Source organism: Aspergillus undulatus, assembly GCF_047715775.1.
Source record: "Aspergillus undulatus strain CBS 261.88 unplaced genomic scaffold BDV17scaffold_2, whole genome shotgun sequence".
NCBI classification, from domain to species: Eukaryota; Fungi; Ascomycota; class Eurotiomycetes; order Eurotiales; family Aspergillaceae; genus Aspergillus; species Aspergillus undulatus.
The window spans coordinates 76,607-95,037 of record NW_027396606.1 but is presented as its reverse complement, the minus strand read 5'-3'; the positions used below and the strand labels follow the sequence as shown (position 1 = coordinate 95,037).

Sequence of the window (18,431 nt, the reverse complement as noted above, 5' to 3'; positions counted from 1 at the left end):
GCATTGAGGTCTAGTTATGGCGACCTGTTAGGTTGCAGCGTTTTCATTCCCAGCTGTAGATTGCTGTTGAAAAAGTTGATTCGTCGTCTCCCGGCGGTAGAAGTACATAACGGATGTGAGGTGTGAGGACAGAGTGCAGAGTACTCCAAGAGTGCGGCATCTTAAGAGAGATCCACCAGTAGCAGTGGGCTTCGAGTGTGGAGCATTCCTTCGTCTGGAAGCAGTGGCCCAGGCTCCCCTTTCCCCTTTCAGGATCTGATTGAAGCCGAAATGGTGCGCCCACTGATGATTGGCCGGTATCTCATACCGAATTCACGAATCACAACTCGAGCAGCCGAAGTGCCATCTGCCCGGCATTTGAAGGTTCTCACCAAGTTCACAACTTCGGGGCGAGGAGGAATTTTCATGCCCAACCACCCCCCCGACTCTGTGGTGGCTGATGCTTCGTAATTTGAGTATCATTATCATTCTTTCCCCTCGGCTTTTTGCTTCAAAGCTCGAACGTTTCGTTCCGCGACCCAGCCCTAGTGGGAATGCAGACGACCCCTGCCGCATGTCTTACCAAGTTACCAGACCGATGGCTCTCCATCTGCTTCCGCCGTTATTATTATGATTATTATGATTATTATTATTATTATTATTATCGTGCCCATATTATTATTATGATCACTTCGAGACTCCGTCTTCGTGTTCCTTTTTTGCTTCCGATGGCTGCGGTGGAGGCTAGGTCGCGCCATCCTACTACCCCACTGGTCGAGTCTTGGGAGCAGTTACTGGGCCATGATGGCCTTACTAAGATACTATCATTCCAGACTGACTAGGTGATGAAGAAGACAGTGCTCACCGTATCCACTACGCCCACTTGAGCTCCATGGTAACATGGTTAGCTGTATGTAACCCTTCGAGATGAAACGGTCTGGTCTGTATGATCAAACCTATCTATCTAGTCCTCTGACGAAGTTTGTGCTTATGTCGGGACATGCTGACGCCGGACGCAGCTCTTTGAGGGCGCCGTAATCTAGGATGAGTATTGGGTAGAATATCCATAAACCTGCTCTGTACTCTGTACTTCCTAGATGTTTCTGTGGCTTGTTACCCTGCGGCTCGCTATCAGATCGACAGCCTGAGGATCTAAACTCCGACTTCCCGGCGTCAATCAATGCTAGTCGCCACTGCAGGGAACGACTTTTTGTTCCTGATTATGTACCTTGGGCCGTGGTCCGTGGAACTGCACGATGTTCAATTCGATGATTGCCACTCTGGGCTCGTCTCGACTGCGCTGATAACTAAGATCTGATTCTGGCCCACCCCTGGGATTTTCCCTTGAAATAATAAAAATAATAATCTGTCAGACAGAGGGTGACCCCCGGGGGCCCGTGGACCTAGCCGGAGCTCGATGCAGCCAACAGACCCAATCACACCCTTTCGATCAAGTCATTTGTATGTGGCCAATTTTCTTCGCGACTTTATTTGGAAGCCTATCTTGGTTGTGACATCAAAGCCAGAGGTAGGCAATTATTAAAAACCGATTGCTCGGCTTGCTTCCTGCACCCCTGTATCATCATCACCACCTGCATCACCACCTGTCCGAGAGTCCAGACCTTTCAGGAGAATATTCCGAGCGCTAGCCATCTCTTGACGGGGTCTCTGCACTCGGTTGAGGCTGCTTGCCGGGACGCTGCGCCTCGACGTCTTCTTCTGAAGGCGTTGGCAGTTCCTCAAAGCCTTGCGAGTCTGCGAGTAATCTGCAGAATCTGTCGATCCTTCGCATGCCAATATTATTGACTGCCGTGGCGCGTGAGGAGCGGTTAGGCCGTTGAAGGCAAAACCCGGCTTGGGGCCCCGATCTCTTTAGCAAGAGTGGATGTATGCTCCATCCAGGAACGGGCTACAGCCACAAAAGGAAAGATCGAACGTTGCAGACTGCTGAGGCAAACAGTGTCGCGAGCCATCTGCTCTCTATGGTTAACTTGTTCTCTAATCCTTCATTTTTGCCTGTGCGCCACCAGCGGACAGCCGCATTATCACTGGGGTACATCTTCTGACAAGGCCGCCTTTCTCCAGTCGTGAGCTGTGAGCTTCTCAATTGGTTTCACCATTCGCGACAGTACCTCTAGGCTCTACGTAGCCTTATCCACACCGGACGTGCAGGGCTTGTTTTCCCGGGCCTTGGAGGCCTTGGACGAATCAGTTCCTTGCATTGGCTGGGCTCTGCTGGCCCGACGACAGGCGCCGCCGGCGCCAGAAGGCCCTTTTTATCCCCATTTATTGACGGCGCGCGTTTACGGAGAGAGACAGCGCAAGGGAACACTCCAACGCACATCAGATCCCATTCCTACCCGAACACCCCGAGATCCATCGATGCCAACGCTCGCGTCTTGACCGACTCTCTACGGAGCACTGTAACTAAACTAACCTTCCTGTAAGTCATTATGGCATGCACTGGTTGCTGGTAAGCTGGGTGGGGGGTTTTATTGATTGATTCATACTATTTAGTGCATCGGATCTCTAGCCCGCTTATTTCCCTGTCATTTGGTTTACTGGTAGACACAGGTCAGTTCTCTCTCCCTTTCTGGTTGTTGTTGTTGTTTTTTTATTTTTTATTTTTTTATTTTTTTTTTTACCGTTTCCCTTCCACACACCATGGTGGTGGTCACACTTGTTCTCTCACCCCCGGGGCCGCCCTCTTGTTTCTTTGTGGTCGGCTTGGTCCGTGACGCACCCTGTCCCGTTCTGGGAAGCTGCTTGCATGGCTCTTTCCCGTCCTGCTGGGCAAGAAGCTGCAGAGCTCCCGCGGCGTTGTCAAGCTTTCCTTCCCACCTAGTCCACCGACCCAAGACACCCCCATTGCACCTAGCATGAGAGAGAGTGAGAAGGAGAGCCTCCAGCTCATTTCGTGGCTTCTCTAGCCATAGCAGCAGCAATGCCCCTTTCTCAGCAGCAGCTTCCCCCAAACTAGCCCATTCTTGATATCCATCCTTCCCCCGTGTGCCTTTTTCTTTCTCCACCCTGGTTTTCTCCTCCCGCATGATTTTTTGCGAGTCTTTCACTATGTGGCTCTATACCTTCAGACCCCGTTTTCGCCTTCCAACCCTGCTCGCACTTTCTTGAAGGTGCTCGACGTTCTCAGTACCAGAGGCTGTGTGCATATTCTGTTCTATTCACGCTTCGCCATCATTTGACCCATTGATGCCAAGATTTACATGTCTGATTAGCTTTTTTTTTCCCGTGTGCTCAGCATATCCTGGCGGCAATTCGACACTGACATGGCTTGAGGCTTATACATCTATCGATAGAGTATATAATAGAGAATAGAGTGTCAGATTTCATCGCAAAAAGGACTCCCGATACGGTACGTATGGTGTGGGACAAGGTGGTGCCATCTCGCTAATGTTGACAGAGCTTCGGTTAGAGCGTCGGAACCCAGGCCCTTTGTCGATTGGAAGTACTGTCGACCTAGAGTACTGATAGGCCACTGTAACCCGATGGACGGCGGTACTCCTCAAAACCGACCAAAAGCAGCACGAGAGGCGAAGGGGAAAAGCAGAGCACCGAAGGAACCAGGCAAGTCAGGAGACACCGGCGGGGCTCATCGGCAAACGAGTAAGTCTCCCTGCTACTTTGTTACTGATGATAGCCTATTGAGAGCACAAGAGCGCTCAACGTTGCGTCCAGAGCCGGCATCCTTCCGACAGACCGAAAATGTACAGCATTATCCAATAACTCCGACTGGCAGCTATGGACATCCGCCCTCTGTGCTGGGCATGGGGAATATGGCCGCCGCATTACCCAGCTATCCGGCCGGGCCGATGCAATTGGATCAACAAAATATGCAGCAGCAGCAGTTCGTCCCCGTCGCCCTCAGTCCTGGCCTTGTATATGGTATGCCACAGTTCCAGACTTTTCCTGCGCCCACAGCCAATCCGAACATGATGTACAGCCATCCATACCCTCAGGTGTACATGCCCTACGTCCAACAGCAACAACATACGGGGGCTCGCCATCCTGACACCGCTGGATTCTCACCCATCGCGCCTACTACCCCTAGCCCTGGTACAATCCAGAACCCAATGGGTGTATACGGGCAAAGCTATTTCCATCCCAATATGTACGCGGCGCAGGGACATCTCTCGGGGCTTACTTCCCCGCAAGCCCATAACCGACCCCATTCGAGCATTCCGAGGACAAACGAGGGCCGACAGAGAGACGATAAAAGGCCCATAACCATCGTCGACGGCTCGACGCATATGAGACCATCTGCCGCTCAAGGTTCATCAGCAGGTAAGCGTGCGGGATTCCCTTAATGGTTGTGTTGACAGCAGCGGCGAGGCTAATCACTGTGTTTTAGATCCCACCTCACGCCCGTCGAAATCGAATACACCCAAAAGACCACCAAGGAAACCGAAACAATCTGGAAATGCTTTATGGGTCGGCAATCTCGCACCGGGTACGAACATCGTCGAACTCAAAGACCATTTTTCGCAAGGTGCTACGAAAGACTTGGAGAGTGTGTTTCTTATCTCAAGAAGCAATTGCGCGTTCGTCAATTATAAAACAGAAGAGGCTTGCATTAAGGCCTTATCAAGGTTTCATGATACTAGGCTAAGAGGTGCGCGGCTTGTTTGTCGCGTGCGTCGGGGCTTGATGTCACCTGGGCCACACAGCGAGCTCACGGGTCTATCACAAACCGATCAGCCCTCGATAAAGGAGGCGGAGGAGATGCTGAAGTCTACTGGTACAGAAGATGAGGGACGAGAAGCGTCGTACTCTACGCGAGTGCCCAACCGCTATTTCATCTTGAAAAGTCTAGCGATTGAGGACCTTGAAATCAGTCGAAAAAGTGGTATCTGGGCTACTCAGACTCACAACGAGGAGAGCTTGAACCGAGCCTTCGAGGTGAGCATTACAAAGTATCCCTGATCGGTTGCAGTTGCGAGGAGATGGGAAAGACCGTCAGAACTGACTCGGGATATTTATAGAACGCAGATAATGTTTACCTTATCTTCTCCGCAAACAAATCGGGCGAGTACTACGGATATAGTCGAATGATGACATCGATAAAGGAAGACGAAAGCCTAAGCCTCGAAATGCCCCCACGCCCCGAGCACGATCCGTCCAACGAACCCGATAGTCCAGACGTCACACCGACTCCCGCGTCCACATCAGCACCGAACGGGCGCATCATCAATGACATTGCGCGGGGTACAATATTCTGGGAAGCGGATACGTCGGAGGATGAAGATGGCCGGCCGCAGAAGAGCGCCTATCAAGCGCCAGAAGAACCACAGCAGCAGACGACCGCCGAGCTTCAGCTAATCGGAAAGCCGTTTCGGATCCGTTGGCTCTCCACCGAAAGGGTTCCCTTCCACCGCACGCGAGGGCTACGCAATGCCTGGAACTCTAATCGCGAATGCAAGATTGCGCGCGATGGCACCGAGCTTGAATTTTCCGTCGGAGAGAAGCTGGTGCTTTTATTCCATTCCGAAGCGTCGGGATAACGAAAACTCCTACATACGGAGAATGTGTAACTAAGGTTCCGGAAAGTGGCCGCTTTCTGTCATGTGATGTGCAGTCAATCATCGACTCTTTAGTGATGGCTATTAGCTAGAGACCACATGATTGGGGCCCAAACTTATGATGCACGCCTACAGCTTCACTTTCCACCTCAACACCTTACGATTTCTTAGGAACACGACAAGAAACGAACAGGATAAAACGAATGACCACAAACACAAACACGGCCTAAAAAAAGGAATAGACATGGGATAATACTATTCACATAGCGAGCGATATATACAGTACATGAGGTATAGATCAATAGAACATACAGAGCAATCAGCAATACTTTATTAGCGAGCGACCGTCTTAAGACTCAGATCGGACAAGAAGCGGCCGATGCTTGATCTTGACGTATGCAGTCCAGACTCCAGCAAAGGCCAATCCCTCTTCAGACTAGCCTGTTCTGGGCCCACGGTCAGCTCGGGGTGCTGCTGGTTCTTGTGGGGTAAAGGAGCTACTGCTACTCTCAGTTGCAGTACTACGACTGTGACCTCCCTTTCCTTCTCTCTCTCTTCCTTTCATACTCCCCCTCCTTCTCTTTCTTTCTCTTCTCTCAACTTGTCCACACTCAGATTTTCCTGCAGAATTGGAGCGACCACCAGGTCCTGTTCCCTCTGGAACGGCCGTTAGCCAACCACCTCTCGCCACTAACAACCCTGTACGTTGCCCACAAATATCTTTCGCCTCCCCGCTTCAGGTCCTGTCTTGAATGCACTTCCTTTGTCCCATGATCATCGCCGACTCCCCACTTTTCTATCCCTGTTCTCGTTTCATCTTCATCATTGCCCCCTGTGGATTGACATTTTGTACCACTCCGCGCCACTCAACTGGTCGAATCATACCTGCTAATCTCCCATCCATAACGCAGCTAGCTAGAAAGCTTTCACCTGAGAAGGCATCTCTTCATTTTCCTTTCCCACTACTGCGCTTTTCCGTACGCAAAAGTCAATTTCCCTACCTGAGTCGACTTCGTTTCTTTCACTTCGTCTTGAGGAATTTCGACTTGGGTTCTACACCTTATTCCTACTTGTCTCTGTGACATAAATCGCACTTCAAGTTACGTGCTCAGATCTTCTCCTACCTTTCGACGCCAACTTTCTTCCATCATGTCGAATCACAGTTCGACTCCTCCTATTTCAGTCCCTCCACCTTCATCGCGCCAGCGTCGAGCATCAATTGCGTCAGGGCTTTCCTTCCCTGAGTATAAATCGGGCAATTCGGGCTTAGCTGGTCCTCCTGCTGGCTCTATGGCTAATGCAATGGCCAACGCTCAATCAAATCAACGACGCCGACTATCAATCACAACCTTGGGACTGTCCGGCTCTCCCACCCAAACTCTACAATATGGAAATCGAAACTTCCGCCAGGGCAGCATCTCTAGTTCCGTGGGATCTAGTCCTGGAAACCACGAAGAAGCCGTTATAGAGGATGAAAACTCCCCTCCCGGCGGCTTCCCAAGATCACCATTTGCCCGTCGTCTCTCATTCGGTGCTCAGGCATTGCGAGATGCGCGCGCTGGAAGCATTGGCAACGGTAGATACCACCTTTCTCCCCCCGTATCACCTCCAGCTGGAAAACGCCAGACAGCATCGTCTGCCGGTCTTCCAACCAATTCAATCAACAGTGGCGTCTCAGGAACATACTCTGCAAGTACATATAAAGGTCTCCCCCAGAACGAAATATCTAACAGGTCTCGGCGACAAATAGGCGAGGGCTTCAACTGGTCTGAAGCTCTTCGATCAAGGGCCGAACGCGGTCCTATCCCTCCAAACTCGGCTCAAAGCCAGCAAGTCCGGCATCAGCGGGCTGCGTCCATCGCGTCCATGGACCAGCCGACGCAGGAAATGCCCAAGCAACCTAGGCAAAATAACAAGCCCGACTTTTTCCAGGAGAAGATTCTCAGGGGCGATTTTATGGATTGATTGCGATCTTCGATGAAAGAACTCTCCAACGCGTGCTTGCCAGCCATCGGTTGATGTCATCGACCATACAACATGGCCAAAGCACTGCAAATATATGACATACTATGAACATTACGATTATGGATGGCCTGCAAAGTTCGGGTCAATCTCTCAGCTCAATAAGCACATTCGGAAACTATTATTATTTCCATCATTGATGAAATGTCTACGACCTTATCTTATTTCAGTCTTGTTTTATTGCAAATTCCGCGTCATGGCTCGAAGGGAAATATCCAGATTATACTCGACGCTCGTCCACCGATATTCCCGTCCGACTTGGGAAACAGACTGCGTTGCTGGCCAGGAATACAAGTCGCACGTGACCAATACCAATATCTATTTTATCTGTTGTTACTCACATCCATGTATTTGTTCTGTATTGTCTGTATTGGGTTGGCGTTGATGCGTTATTTGCGGTGTTACTTGAGGTTCCGTTGGTGTCTCGATCATTATCATTTATTATTCGCCGCCCACCAAATTGCACAGGGTACTATCCGGAAGGAATTATCATTGGTCCGGCTTTCTCTCGTTACTATAGGAATGACATGTGATTTACCCTACCTTACTGCCTAGGTGGTTGTGTTTTAATTCCCCGTCGCGTAGTATGTATGCTGCACGGCAGTTGGCACAACATCACGTGCCCAATAACCCAGAAAGGTCGAATACGAAGAATTACGTAACCGATCTGGTGTTACGCATGGGTAGATTGAGATCTTGTGCTCTTCTTGAAAGTTAGTGCCTGAAAGTTACAGGTGGAGGATGGTTAGACTCTGGGTTTGAACCGCCATTGAGTACATGGTCTCTCTATTTCCTCCACGTTTCGCTATATATAGTAGTTGGCCATGTGAATTCTCTGTAAAGTATAGAGAATACTCGCAGAGATAGCTAAAAGGTAATATAATTTCAAATAAGATATGATCCAAAGTATGGTTTAACGTAACGAAGAACTCTTATGTATAAAATCCCATAATAGCGTTAGAACTTTAACGACGAAATCACGCCGAAGACCCAACCCCAGTCTCATTATCATCGATGTGTCAATGTGCTGGTCCTTGGTTCCTCTTGCTCGACTCCTGCTCGTCATCAAGTCCGCGAGCCGCTCTCTGATCTAGGACATTCGCCGTTGTAAGGCGCCCCTCGGGCGGCGGGGGAACCCACTTGCTGCTCTTCCAGGGAGGCACGCGCATCACGTACATCATGTCCATTTCCTCAAGCGTCTTGTTTTTGCCCTCGAGAACGAAGAAGTATACGACCAGGACTGCGGCGAAAAGACAACCGGCGAAAACATACCCGTAGGCAAAGTCGATGTCGCCGGTGATGAATGGGGTGAAGAATCCTGTGTCCAGCCATTTAGTGCAACTTCAGTAATAGCAAGATGCCGGGCCGTTTCCTACCTATGAGGAAGTTCCATAACCAATTGGAAGCGGTTGCCATCGCCATGGCCTTGGCTCGGTATCGGGACGGGTAGAGTTCTGCTACGATTGCCCAGATCATGGGGCCCCACGTAGTCGCGAACCCTAAAAAATAAGCATCTGGTCCGAGTGTGGGGTACGGCTCAGCTCACCAGTGATAAACAGACAGGCAAATACGACCATGGCTTTACCTGCACCAGGTGTAGCAGGGGGGTTCTCAACATCGAGAGCAAAGTGACCGATTGAGGCAAAGACCATGAAATTCGCAAACATCCAAATGCCGCCCGTGATCAGGGACTTGCGTCGGCCGAAATGCTCAACGACGTAAAGGCCAAAGAAGGTCGTACCAAAGTTGACACCACCCAGAATCATTTGTGTAACAAAGGTGTTACTGATCCCGGCTCCGTTGAAGACTACAGTGCCTATTATTGGATCAGCAAGCTTGCACTCCCCGGGTGAGGTTCCGACTTCTTCGTGAGTGAAGTAGAAACCAAATTATAGATCCTTTAAATAACTCGTTGCGCGCAGGGTTCCAATATAGGTTTCGAGATGACAGACTTACCGTAGTAAAAAAAGTAGTTTGCTCCCGTTAGCTGCTGGAGGGCCTGTAGAATAATGCCTAAAATGATACGATAGAGCATCCGAGGGCCTTGGAACATCTCGACCCATCCAAGAAAGCCTCCCTTGGCCGCGCTTTCGGCTTCCAGCTGCTCTTTGACCTCCGCCAGCTCCTCTATGATTACCCGGTGATTGTAAGATACACCATATAGCTTGGCCATGGTGCTCTTTGCTTGCTCAGTACGCCCATGCCGGTAATCGTAACGAGGGCTCTCCGGGAAGAAAATGATACCGATGCCGAGAAGCAAGCCCCAAAGAAAGGTAATCCCAAGGGGTATACGCCAGGATGCTGAGTTTTGTAGGCTCTCTGTTCCATAGTTGATGCAGTATGCAACAAAGATACCTAAGGTTACAAACAACTGGTATGAGCTAATGACTACTGTCAGCACTCCGATGATGAACAACGCGGCGGTCATATATTCTAGATATTCAGAATGAAGAAGCTAACTCACCAAACCATAGCACCTCGAATTTGTCTCGGTGATGTCTCCCCTTGGTATAGTGGTACTATAGACCTGTATTAGTTGACAAGGACCTTCGAGACAGAGCGTTGCGCGAACCTAATAGAGAGCATGATCCCACACCGAAGCCAGTCACAAAACGGCCCATCATGAACTGGTACCATTTTGGATGCGGGGATGAGATCTGGATAATGAGTCCAACATGGAGAATGATGCACCAGAACGCAATTGACCATTTACGGCCAATTCGGTCAGCCAGGGGACCAGCAGACAAGGCCCCTAGAAGGGTACCGACGGACAGCTATGGAGCACCGAGGCGTCAATATGAAAGTCTAAGACTGAGGTCCGAAGATGTACGTACCAGAGAAACGATAAGCCCAGATCTCACATTACTAAAACTGTACGTTCCATCAGGCTGCTGTTGGGCGAATCTTTGCTTGAAATCATCCATTTCTAGAAAGCCGGAGATTTGGCCGGTGTCGTAGCCGAATATGACGCCTCCTATGGACACGAAGGCGCCGAGAAGCAAGGACCGCCAGGTCACGAAAGGCACAGGACCATCCTGAATTCCAGCCTGTTTTTCTTGATCTGTCAATCCGGACGAGTAACTAGACCGAGTCTGCGCGGCATCAAACCGGTTGTGAGGGAGCATCGCCGAGAATTTCTCCATGCTTTGAGGCGGATATAAAATCAACTGCTGAAGACCTTATTTGGAAGTGCTGAATCTTCACAGCAGATATATCTGGAAAGTTTAGTTGGTTTAGGGGGGCAAGGAAGCGTAACAAAGAACAGAGGAGTATTTATGTCATTTAACAGCATGTATTCTAGTGATTTCAGGGGTCAGGGAGGCAAGAGAACCCGAATGCGATGACGATAGCATGGCTGAGGATGTCAAGCCCGGAAAGTCTAAACTTTGCCATTCTGCGAATCGCTATTGGAATCTGGTTCAATGGGTGCGGTTGACTGGTTGTACAGAAGTCGCGGCTGCAGCACCGGGAGAAGTAGTCGTGACGTCAGGATTCCACTCGCCATTTTCCCCCCGGAGTCGGTGAATTTCTCTATTCCGGCATCATGTACAGAACAATCAATGTATTATAAACGCACTATATACCATGTAAAAACAGGACGATAGTAACATGCAATCTACACAGCTCCCACTCTAATAAGGAATGCCGTTTGTGAGGAGCTGGAACTGATCATATCCCTTCGTAGACATACTCATGTAAGACTTGCGCACCAGCTCTCGCATGAACTCGGCCGCTTCTCTTTCACTCTTTTCGAGGACGAAGCGGTCGCGGAAATGCTTGAGTGTCTCGGGCTTGAAGCAGGGCAAGCCACTGTCCAGCATCAACGACACAATATGGGACAGCTTGGTACTGTACGGCCGAGACGCTAGGAATGCCTTCACGACCAAAGACTCAAACCACTTGTATGCCTGAGTTTGTGTGGGGTTGTGAGACGCTCCTGGTAAACGTCCACTGCTTGAGCCACCGCCGCCGGCGTGCGAGTGTGGATTGCCACTCATCACGGCTACCATTTCCGAAGTGAGCTTGAACGGTGCCCGCTCGAAGCGTACACCACCGGGTGCAATATCAAAGCAGAACCCAAAGTCAATATGAATGATATGACCAGCGTCATCGAACATGATATTGCCGTTGTGTCGATCTTTGAACTGCATTAGATACGAAATGACGGAATAGGCGGCCATGCTCTTGACGAAGTTCGTCCGCGCTTCCTGGAATTGAATTGAATCTTCGCCTCCATACTTGGAAACGAAGTAGTCATACAAGCCGTTGACCGCTTCACGTCCGAGCATATCCCGGGAAATCGAATTTGGTAGGACATCAATGACACCACATCCTGGTGCCGTAGAAGTCACCCGATACGGGAACACCCAGACATCCAGTCCGATATTAGCAAAAATACCCCGAAAAGCGGCAATCATCTGTAAAGCTAACATATCTTGACGGCAGTCGTCTCCAACCTTGAATATGGCCGATTGCCAGACCTCATAAGTCTCCTGGTGCGAGTTATTGCGGTTGTGCGATGGCTTGATCAGTTCGTTCGGATTAGCAGAAGCCGATCCTAAGGCGTTGGCACCGCCTTCGTATTGTGTTCGGGTTTTCTGGATCCTAAAAGTCGCCAGATAAGGCGCCTTTGCGTGGCTTTGCAGAGGCTTTCCAGATTTCCGATCGATCCCAACCACGACACCGTCAGGGTTGCTTGGGAGATAGACGCCAACTTCAACTTTGATTTTGCGGAGTTCCTCCTCGATTTTTTCCTTCTTTTCCGGTTTGCTTTTCTTGATATATGGGCGGAGCTTGCCCGAGATACCAGTGATCTCGTTAAAGAATGAGAACTCCCGTTCGTAGAATTCCCGCTCATCGTCCGTGAAGCTTGCGATCAGGTTATCCATGAACCGATCCAAAGTCGGTTTAAGGGGATCCGGCTAATCGCCTGTTAGCGCGATGTACCCTATTAGTCTTCTTCCCACTTACTATTTGAGAATCTTCGTCTTTATATGAGTTGGCTTTCATGTTCCATATCACTTGATGTGCAAACAATTGGGACTGTTTCGCTGTTTCTAGGATGTACCGTTCGACATAGCCTAGAGCATCATAGCGCAGAGCTTGTACCAGTTGTGGGACAAAGTAAAACCGGACATCAAGGGAGTGGCTCTCTAGAGCTTTCATTGCATACTGTAAGATGAATGGGTGATTCCCGTACGCAGGCAAGAAGTAGGTCAACCCTTCAATTGGGTTGACGGGAGCCCAGTATAGCAAGTACTGAGAGAGTTAGTATGTGTCACAATCGATGGTCTGCGTTTCACGCACCTTCAGTTGGGAGGAAACATCGGCTGGGAGCGTCGATTCAAACAGGATTTCAAGACTGCTTGGCTCATCGATAGCTTTTTCAGGGAAGATAAGGAGTAGCTTGCGAAGATCCTGGCTAATTTTAGGAGATGAGAATCTTGTCGCAAGTTGAATAGCCAGCCCTGGGCTCTCGGCCCAGGCGATCCGCAGCATATTCTCCTGCAACAACTTTAGCACGCGCCAGCAAGGTTACAGCCCTTGAACCTACCTCTGTGAGATGTTTGCTGAGAGGAGATTGAGAAACGTTATGCTTTCGATCCGGATCCAGAGGAAACAGCCAGACCTTGAGCCGCAATCTTTCGTTCTCCAAAAGCACCTGAAGAAGATCCTGTTTCGCTTGTAGCGATGTATAAGGCCATCGAGTGGCGCTGCCGGCATTAGACGCATCTGCCAACGCAGCTATAACATCGTTCAGAATCTTATCTTCGGCCTTGAGCTGCAATCGGTTGCCCCCGTAGGACCACCTAGGTACTCAAGTATAAGTGATAGGTTCCAGCTAGTACAAATAGGATTAAGCTCACCTGGGCGGATGTTTAAACCAGCTAAGAGCAGCCGACAAGGTTTGATGTTTCAGTCTCCACAACGTGACATTGTCGAAACATGTGCAATGCCTGAGCACTTTGAGACAGAAACAAATAATGCGGAAGTGCAATTCTCGGGCCAGCGGATGGTTACTGGCGTGTAAGAGACCAACCGTCGTGCGGTCAATGAACCGACAAAACAAACGCTGAGTCTGAGCGTTGCCCAGCCGCACAGCATTGAAATGACTCTCAAAGAATTGAATAGTCTGTAAGTGTGGTGCAAGAATATTTTGTGCTAGCTTCTGATGTTGGAGCATCGAATCCTTGTTTGTCGGCAAGAGCTCAATTTCGGCATACATGGGATCGACATGACTAGAAGAGTTACACATCAGTATCGTATTGGCAGATTCTGCGTTCTATACTTACTTGAACGACGGGTCAAACAGTCCCTGCCTGCGTAATATCGTTGTTTCCCATTCCTGAACCACTCCGAATAGGATTGTTGGTTCCAAACGGGGATTTTCGTGCACCACACCCAACCAAAGTGAGACACCAATGTTGATAGACTCTCTAGAGAATATTTGAAATGGCAGTGAAACCAGAGAATGAGCAATAGCAGCGTGAGCAGCATTGCTGCCACTGACTATAGCAGCGGCCCGCTCCAAAGCATCTCGCACCTCAGGAAGAGTGACTTGACTTCCTGATTTTATTGCATTGTAAATCCTCACTAAAACATCTTCCATGCTCTTAGTCGACTCGAACGAAGATGATGGCGAGATAATAGAATTGCGACCTTCTCCCTTGCCATTAGTTGAAGAAGCCGAGGTATAAGCCGTATCAGAACTCACCAGTATCTTCACGACCTGTCCAATACGGAACGTCGGTACTAAGGCTATCAGTGCGACGGTACTTTTGACGGGCTGTATGCTGGGCAATGAAATTGGAAGCGACGTTAATTCTGGACACGCCATAGTTTTCGAGAGATCCTAAGATTAAAGGTAAGCAATGTCCGAGCTATGCCTGAAAGACATCTTTCATGATTCCTACGAACGACGAAGACACTTACCGAGTCGATGGTCGGTTTGTGGTATGAGAGAACCCATTTCAAGCGCAAACGACCGGCCCATTGACACGTCGCTGTTACCGTCATGGTCATCGGATGCAGAGAGATAGGTCTGTCTTCCTGTCAGTATATGTATTTCTTGTGAGCCAAGAAACATGCCTGAAGGAGGCCCTTGATATCAAGAGGCGCAATGTCCATGACTGCTATTATCCATGCCTTTGCCCTCTCAAGCAGTACATCAAGGGTCTTTCTTCTGTAACCATAATTGTCGGGAAGATCCACTCTGACATGACCTATGAGTGATGTGAATGAAGGTTTCCATTCGAATTCATCAAGTTCTTCCTCGAGGCATGACCGCCATACGACAGTGAGGAGCTCGAGCAACGCGAACAGCGAGTGTTTCTCACACAGGGCTGATGGGCACTCTAGAATAATTCTGTTTGCGCAGAGGATAGCCACCTTTTGAATCCTTTCTATGCGGTGGCAGCAGGCTAAGAAGAAGCCTGCTAGCTCCTTCGATAGATATGGGACGGAGAATTTCTCGCGTCTTCTAGACAGTGTTAATCTAAGGTAACAGCCAACAACCTTATCGGCAATAGCAGTCATACAGCTAGCCATTTCATTGGTAGCTAAAGCCGGATCCCGGAAATAGCTCAAAGACTTTGTGCAAGTCCCTGAAAGTGCACGAAGAGTCTCAAGCAGCAAAGCAGCGTTCAAAAACACCGCTTTTGGATAGCTTAGGCGCTTGATCTCAGCCTCGCGATGAGGGATCTCACTGACCAACCCTTTCTTTTGATCGATATGGCGCTGGGGGCCCATGCCTCGTCGAAGGACAGTGTTGAGCTCAATATCACTCTCAATCATGTCCATGCGATCCTCAGGCACAAGAGTTGGGGAATACTTTGCCAGCAAGCGTAATTCCTCAAGATGATTGCGTCCAACATCCGACCTGAGCGAGATCCCATGAACAGCGATGTTGAACCACGCATCCCGAAACAAAGTCGACACATCTTGGTCATAATGCTCCGCGCGGGACTCGGGACCCTTGTTCGAAGAGATCAGTAATGCCAGTGGCTTCAGGAGCGGGCTGATATCTTCTGGTGCAAGGGTGATATCCTTATGTCTTTCATGCTCAAGGTCCGTTGCATCGCCTTTGTTCACTATACTTTCCAATAGATGAACAAGGTAAAGCCTGTAAAGGGGAGAGTTTCTCTCCAGCGAGACGGAAAGGTACGTCATTGCGCTTGAAACTGCATTCACGACATTTGCATATCCTCTGGTAGTTCCATCGCGGAAAGCACGATCATAGAACTTCAAAAGAAGTTGGAATTCGGCTTGACCGGTTGTTAATGAAAGCGCTGCTGTCTCCTTGATTATACAACCATCGACTGTCGTATTTAGTTTTCCAATCTTTTGTAGAAGCATCGACTGGGCCAGGGCACTGATTTGCTCATCATGAGAGCTGGTTGCGATAGTTACAATGGCGTGAATAATGCTGCGATACGGCGTGTTGTCTTCCGTCTCGCTCACAGAAAGAGAAGCTATACTGCTATTTTTGCCTTGTTGAAATTGGGTGAGGGCGAGCCCTGCAGTTTCTTTGTTCGCCTGTCCCGGGTATGGCTTGTCAGTGCCAGATCCGGGACTTAGGACATTGCCTAGGGAGTAAAGTGTTGTAATAACGGAGTCTTGGGAAAGAACTCCAAGAATTTGGGAAAGACATTGTGCAGCAACGGACCCTATGCTTCCTGCATGTGTACCGCCTTCGACAATGAATCGCAAGAGTGAACGGCTTCCAGACGACGCACTGTTGACAGACATTCGGGAGACGATGGTTATGCACTTCAAAGTGGTGGTCGCGAGTTCGACACACGACATTTGGTTTGTATCTATAAGGGTATCCTCCAGCCATGACAGAAAGTCATCGCTATTCGCTGTATCCTCGCTGATAATGATACAATTGAGGTAGCCCGTGAGTGCTAGAGCCTTGACAGAAAAAGCCAGTCGCTGCTGCCAAGGCGAGCCAACCTGCAGGTAATCGGACCCGTCTTCCAGAAGCTGAATCTCATCAGCGATGATGCCGGTTAAGCGACTGATGAGGGCGATCTCGGCCTCATCGTGACTCCTAGCGATGCCCACACCGTCCACATAATCATCCAGAAGTTCATCATCTGACATATTCTGTGCTCCAATAAGAGATGTGACGCAAGATTTGATAAATCGCATGTAACCTTCCTGCAGGAGCATAGCCCCCAATGGACGACCATTGGTGGTATAGCGGCGAGTATATTTCCTCCAATCTCGAAGCGTATTATCCGAGATCCCTGTACTGCGCACTGTCGACGATGCAGTTTCGATGGCAACCATGAAGTTTTCTGAGAACATTGACCGCATCTGGTCTACCAGCCGCAGTTTCTCGCTGGCAGTCCAGAACGAACTGAATTTGGCTGCGGCCTCCAGAAACCCAACAATGGAGACGCAAATAGCCAATATATTGACGGACTCTTCAACGGAGCCAAGGGCGTTCTCTGCGGGACTGGAGGGCGATGCGGAAACTAGAACATTGATCGCCTCGGCACAATTGTATAGATACTCGTCAACAGAACTGAGGACGACCTGTCGCAAGGGCAGGTATTCTGTTCCAAGACGAAGAAGGGCGATTGTGAGGTGATAAGAAAGTGCTTCCCACGGAGACGGCTTGATATCGTGCAGAAATGGCGAAGGTCGGAAAAGCTGACCATGGGACTCCGGTAGGTAATGAGACAACTGGGAAACCAACCGCGTGGCATGCTCTTCTTTGATAACCGAATGCGCCGCTTTGCATAATGATACTAAGACACATAGCTCTCGGGTATCCTTCTATAGTTAGCCTGTGCACTATATTTCGATTGTTCTGTGATGCTCATGGTGAACGAACCATAGGCACCCGGGACACTGGGGACTGGCTATGTAGGACTCCATTGAGTCGTCCATTGGATTGCTTTGTCAAATGTTGACATTGTCGCGTGAGTCGATCAATCTCGGAATCGCGGTTGTCTTCTGGTGTGTTGACAGCTAACTTCGCGAGCTTCTCCAACGCGGAGCTCCGAATACTAGGACTAAAGCTATCCATCAGTCAGTAATGTTGCTTTCAAGCAGCAGATCATAAGAGATGCGCACTCATCCATTATATCATGGAAGTCCCTGAGGACAGTGTTGACAACGTTGCTGTGCGGAGACCTGATCGGTCTGTGAGATGCTCTTCTCACGCCCCTTATCGACCAGAAATTCCAAGGGATGACGATGTATGGAGAAAGATCCACGTGGGGCGCATGGCGGCCTAGGTCCTCGGCCTCTGTGTAGTACGGTAGTACCTGACCCTGTAAAGTTGATGGAATCGGAAATGAGTCTTTGATCTTGGAAGAAATTGGGAATCATTTATTGGCAGCCTACGTGCTATTTTGTGTTTATGTTTGTCCGTCTTTGGTGGGAGGGCTACAAATGGGGCGTCAGTTCGACATTTTAAGGTACGGACTACGGAGACAAGATAAGGCTTGAAATCGTGAAATCGACGAGCAGGAAGCCATCTGAAGATCAAGAATGCATTGATAATTCTTGCTTGGCCTTTGACTTAAGTTGACGGAGATGGACCTCCTACGTAATCGACCTTCCGTGCCCCTGCTTTGTACTGGGTTACGTAGGATGATGTACCTGAGAGGCTGAGAGGCTCGTGAGTAGCGCGTTTCTCCTCCAACTCCCCGGCCGGCGCCTGTCAGATTTGCCAACAACAAGATAGCTTTTTGCCAAAACCCTTGGAGTTTGGCCTGGCTTCTGCTCCTCCTCACTCGCACAAACTATGTTTAAATAGAAGTGCCAATCTCGGGTTTGTTCACTCTCTAGCTCCCGCTCGACATTGTGGTTTATCATAACTCCCGCTGAAGCGGGTTTCGCTCCTGTCGCACGCACATAGATGTGAGCAGTGGAAAC

General features: G+C 49.5%; 4 protein-coding genes across 4 annotated transcripts; 2 read left to right on the top strand and 2 right to left on the bottom strand.

Annotated features, from left to right (window-relative positions):
* Positions 1 to 3,485: 3,485 nt before the first annotated feature.
* On the top strand, positions 3,486 to 5,498 carry BDV17DRAFT_286435 (putative YT521-B-like splicing factor; the record flags this gene model as incomplete). The annotated part of the gene is made up of 3 exons (XM_073760904.1): positions 3,486 to 4,281; positions 4,349 to 4,896; positions 4,980 to 5,498. The coding sequence occupies 3 exons, from the start codon at positions 3,486 to 3,488 to the stop codon at positions 5,496 to 5,498; spliced, it is 1,863 nt and encodes a 620-aa protein (XP_073620439.1).
* A 960-nt stretch (positions 5,499 to 6,458) lies between these two features.
* On the top strand, positions 6,459 to 7,582 carry BDV17DRAFT_62573 (uncharacterized protein). The gene is made up of 2 exons (XM_073764860.1): positions 6,459 to 7,092; positions 7,267 to 7,582. Exons 1-2 carry the CDS (start codon positions 6,666 to 6,668, stop codon positions 7,479 to 7,481), a joined length of 642 nt encoding a protein of 213 aa, XP_073620438.1. The 5' UTR covers positions 6,459 to 6,665; the 3' UTR covers positions 7,482 to 7,582.
* A 975-nt stretch (positions 7,583 to 8,557) lies between these two features.
* BDV17DRAFT_278811 (sugar porter family MFS transporter) lies at positions 8,558 to 10,681 on the bottom strand (the record flags this gene model as incomplete). The annotated part of the gene is made up of 7 exons (XM_073759601.1): positions 8,558 to 8,856; positions 8,915 to 9,037; positions 9,085 to 9,354; positions 9,495 to 9,919; positions 10,003 to 10,057; positions 10,111 to 10,312; positions 10,373 to 10,681. The coding sequence occupies 7 exons, from the start codon at positions 10,679 to 10,681 to the stop codon at positions 8,558 to 8,560; spliced, it is 1,683 nt and encodes a 560-aa protein (XP_073620437.1).
* Positions 10,682 to 10,925: 244 nt separating this feature from the next.
* stt4 (1-phosphatidylinositol 4-kinase STT4) lies at positions 10,926 to 18,131 on the bottom strand. Its single transcript, XM_073764862.1, has 11 exons — positions 17,625 to 18,131; positions 17,383 to 17,569; positions 14,628 to 17,321; positions 14,472 to 14,580; positions 14,254 to 14,391; positions 13,832 to 14,201; positions 13,406 to 13,777; positions 13,093 to 13,348; positions 12,846 to 13,043; positions 12,510 to 12,797; positions 10,926 to 12,460 (listed from the first exon to the last, which is right to left on the bottom strand). The coding sequence occupies exons 1-11, from the start codon at positions 17,630 to 17,632 to the stop codon at positions 11,171 to 11,173; spliced, it is 5,910 nt and encodes a 1,969-aa protein (XP_073620436.1). The 5' UTR covers positions 17,633 to 18,131; the 3' UTR covers positions 10,926 to 11,170.
* Positions 18,132 to 18,431: the final 300 nt, after the last annotated feature.